Below are 4,237 nucleotides of genomic sequence, written 5' to 3'. Positions count from 1 at the left end.
ACTTTCATGGTTCTCAAGCCTGGAGGAGCAGTACCCCCTCTGTTCTGCCACAGCATGACCCTCTACCCCTCTCTGCACGAGCCTCCCCATTCCAGCTGTCTTTTTACCTGGGGCTTTTCCTCACCAGCCTGCCAGCCTCTTAGAAGGAAGAACTTCCCTCCTTGGTGGCCACAGGCACCAAGCATGGAATCCAGGGCTCAGTAAAAACAAACAAAGTCATTCCTATCAAGTTGATTCCAACTCATAGCGACCATATAGGACAGAGTAGGAATAGAGTTTCCAAGGATCAGCTGGTGGATTTGAACTGCCAATCTTTTGGTTTGCAGCTATACCTCTTAACCACTGTGCCACCAGGGCAGCACTGAGTAGGGAGTCAATAAATATGTGTGGAATGAGATGAAAGTAAGGATGCTTCCAAATTGCTGGACACCCTGTGCAGCTCTGCTGGGGCGCAGACTGGGGAAGCCCTTTCCTCTTCTCTGGGATGAATACTGCAGCTATAACCTTGTCCCCTGATTGGGATGAGGGTGGCGTATCAGAGTCATTAAAGGGCCTCCCTAAGCTTCCCAGCCCCCACCCATCTCCATGTCCACCCCTCTACTTTCAATAAGACATTGTGACTGAGGGAGCATGCCCTGTCCCTCGGCATATGGAGGAAGGAAAAAAGAGTTGAGATCCACACGCCAGGATTTTCTCCTCTATGTGGAGAGCGCCTTCTAGGTGGTGCCTTTTCACTGTAAAACTAGATTTGCTTCTAGATGTCAATACTTGGAGCAGAGCCGGAAAGACCATCAGGGCCATGCCTCCCCCAGCAGGAGGAGGCCCCCACTTCCCTTATATGAAATATCCAGAGCATTGAGGGGACAATGGTGGTGCTGGAAGTATGGGATGGGAAGGGAATTGATTTGAATTATGGAATCACTCGTATTTTTCCTAACTTGCTTACATTGGTAGCTTAGGGAATTCCGAAGGAGAACGCTACACAATCTTTCTCTTCTCTGGGCTTTTAGTGCCCATCCCCACTCCCACATCGCGGGAAAATTTTCCTTAAGTGTCGCTTGAAACTCCTGCCCTCTTTGCGGTGGAGAGGGGAGGCCATCCAGCCATCCGGAGCCCCCCACTGAGCCTGGTCTGGCCAGTAGTGCTGAAGCAATCTTGTTAATTCTCATCGGAGTGGAGATCAATTCGAGGAAGCCACAAGATTCCCTGTTCCCGACCTCAAGAAATTGTCCCGAAAACCATTTGTCATCGATTCTGACCCATAGCCACCCTATAGGACAGAATACAATTGCCCCGTAGAGTTTCCAAAGAGCGTCTGGTGGATTCGAACTGCTGACTGTTTGGTTAGCAGCAGTAACTCTTAATGACTAAGCCACCAGGGTTTCTGAGAAATTGTCCAGCAGGAGGGATTTCCTTCCACAAGGCAATAAATGCATTTTCAGACGGATTTTTTTTGAGACAGGCAATCCTCCATCTGGACCATGATGACACCAAATGGGGCCTGGCCAGAGGAGCAGCATCTCCCCCATCTGCCAGTCATGTGCTGGCCCTCTCCTTGCTTCCACCCTAATTTACCCTTGCACACTCAGACACACACACGTGCACACATGCACACACACACCACCATCTGCCTTTCTCCACTATGGTGACCACCATATTTAGCCTTCCCCTGGCCCTGGGCTAAGGAGCTGTCAAAGCAACTGTCACTACCAGTTGCCAACGATTTTGACTCAGGGCAACCTCATGTGCAAAGCAAAGAAATACAGATACCTCACAGTGGTGCATTGTGCTGACATGAAGCCATCCTGGGGTTCTGAAGAATAGACATGACTTCCACATCAGGCTCTCGTGTGGCCACAGGTGACAGGGGGACTGGGTGTTACTGCCACCTTCGGCCTGAAGGCAGGAACGTACTTAAACAAAAAAACCAAACCTGTTGCCTCGAGTTGAAACGAGTCAGTTTCAACTTACGATGACACTTCTGGACGGAGCAGAACTGCCCTAAAGTGTTTCCAAGGCTGTAAATCTTTATGGAAGCAGACTGCCACATCTTTCTCCCGTGGAGCGGCTGGTGGGTTCAAACTGCCAACCTTTCAGCTAGCAGCCAAGCGCTTAACCACTGCACTGCCAGGGCTCCTGGAACATACCCAACCAACTGGAAAAACCCAATAGCTCTTCAGTGGAGAGGTCCTCTCCATGTGATGAATCTCTCCTCGCTGCCTACAGAACCTGTTTGGGGTGTGTGAAGCAATTTACTTATGAGGTCTGCAGTGGGTGGAGGCAGGGTGAGAGAGAAGCCAGACAACAACTCCAGATTGTGTGTAATGGTAAATTTTCATAGCAGGTAGCAGATCTCAGTGTAAGGAGCACAGAAAAGTCTGGAGGGGGTGGAGGAACCAGGAGAACGTGTCTCACGCCTGCATCCCCTCGGTTGCAGAGAAACTGCAGGTACGCAGCACATGGGCCTCATGGTGGGGTGCCCCCTTCGGGTTTCTGAAATGTATGTCTGCTGGGTAAATCTGGTGGCACATTCCCCAAGCAGATGCATCACCCTCCCCGTTTTTGTTCTCCCACATGAGTCATAATTTCTCCAGTGAAACTTCTGAATCGATGGCACCCCAGGATAGAGAGGGAAATGAGATCTCTTATACCCATCATAAGAAGAAAACGTATTGCCATTGCTAGCTGGCAGTTACTATTCTCCAAATGAGACAGGTGCAGCTGAGACTCAATCTCTCATTTTCGGCAGTAATGCGCATAACAGAAGTCATTGTGTTACGTCTCCAACGTTTAAGAACCCGTTGCCATCAAGTCAATTCCAAAATATGCCATAGTGACCCTATAGGACAGAGTAGAACTGCCCCATGGGGTTTCCAAGGAGCAGCTGGTGGTTTTGAACTCTTGACCTTTTGGTTAGTAGCCAAGCTCTTAACCACTGCACCACCAGGGCTTCCAATGTTTAAGAGAAGAAGGAAATAGGATCTGGTTTGCACTTATCTGTAGTAATAAGTAACTTCCTAGATTAATACAAAGAGAGAGAGAAAGACAGACACTTTTAATTATTCTTCTTAACTCCATTTTATTACAACATCAGGGGAAATAGTTGCAGGAGGAATGGTACTGGAGATCAACACAGAGATGAAACCACTCACAATTTCACCGTTTTACACCTTCCCACCACTCACAATTTCACTGTTTTACACCTTCCCACAAGGGTATAAATATCAGGGGTTTCTGTACATGCATTTTAAGTTTGCTCTGTGTGTGTGTGTGTGTGTTGGGTGCGGATCATTTCTCTCTAGGGTGTTGTTCTTTTCGTTTCTTGACAGGTGACGGTTGTACTCAGTGTTTTGTGGTGCACTATGAAGGGGCTCTCCCACTAGGACTGGGACCCAGCCTTCTTCTTCTGAAATTTTCTGAACTGAGACTGAATGGCCACTGCCGCACGTTCTGTCTCTGGCGCGTCCATGTCGATGTCAAACTCTTCTTGAACTTTCTTCTGCCCATCTGCAGCAAGAAAAACACGAACATAAGGCAATCACTGAGCTGGAACAAGAGGGCAGTAGGTAACACTATGTGAGCAAGAGCCAGCCAGTCCTACGTGTGACACACTCAAGACTTCACTCACCACCCACCCTGAGGCCAAGACCTAGTTTATAAAGTAAAATTCAGTGGAGCGTTTTTTTTTTTGACCCAGGTCAGAAATCAGAATCTGCTGTCTTCTGGCTGCCTAGATTCCACACCCGAGAGAACAGGGAAACTCAAGGACATAGTCTCAGCATAGGACACAGTCTCAACATTCCCTGTTTTCCTGCATATGATGTTCTGCTCCTCATGACCACTTTTTACATATGGTTTTAAAAATGTTAGCTGTTCTGTTAGCTTCTCTGATATCTCCTGTAGATAGAATCTAAATATCGTGACAGGTATTGAACTCATGGTAGCTGATAGTCACAACAGCTCTGAGTTAACAACTTTACCAGTTGAGTTTCAGTTTATACTTCTTCTGCCGATGAGATCTGTTTATTGTAATAAGGGCTTCTGTTTTTATCATTATTTTGACCGAATGACACCATATGATCTGAACCTTCATAAGCCTTACGTCTTATTCCAATGAGATGGGCTTGGCAATTCTCTCACTAAAAGCAAAAGGATTTAACTAATTCATAAAGTAATGACCTTGGAAAACAGGACATATGCAAAAGCAGAATGAAATGCTGAACTGCCAAATGTTGTG

At 47.2% G+C, this 4,237-nt stretch overlaps 1 protein-coding gene across 1 annotated transcript in view; it reads right to left on the bottom strand.

Moving 5' to 3' along the window:
• Nucleotides 1-3,379: 3,379 nt before the first annotated feature.
• PCP4 (Purkinje cell protein 4) overlaps nt 3,380-4,237 on the bottom strand; it is an 86,236-nt gene continuing 85,378 nt past the window's right edge. The window contains exon 3 of the mRNA XM_023742141.1: nt 3,380-3,507. Coding sequence (XP_023597909.1) covers nt 3,380-3,507 — 128 coding nt within the window. The remainder of the gene's footprint in view (nt 3,508-4,237) is intronic.

Source organism: Trichechus manatus, unplaced genomic scaffold (assembly GCF_000243295.1).
Source record: "Trichechus manatus latirostris isolate Lorelei unplaced genomic scaffold, TriManLat1.0 scaffold00202, whole genome shotgun sequence".
Lineage (NCBI taxonomy): Eukaryota > Metazoa > Chordata > Mammalia > Sirenia > Trichechidae > Trichechus > Trichechus manatus.
Note: the sequence above shows the minus strand (reverse complement) of the source record. Positions and strands in the feature narration are given on the sequence as shown.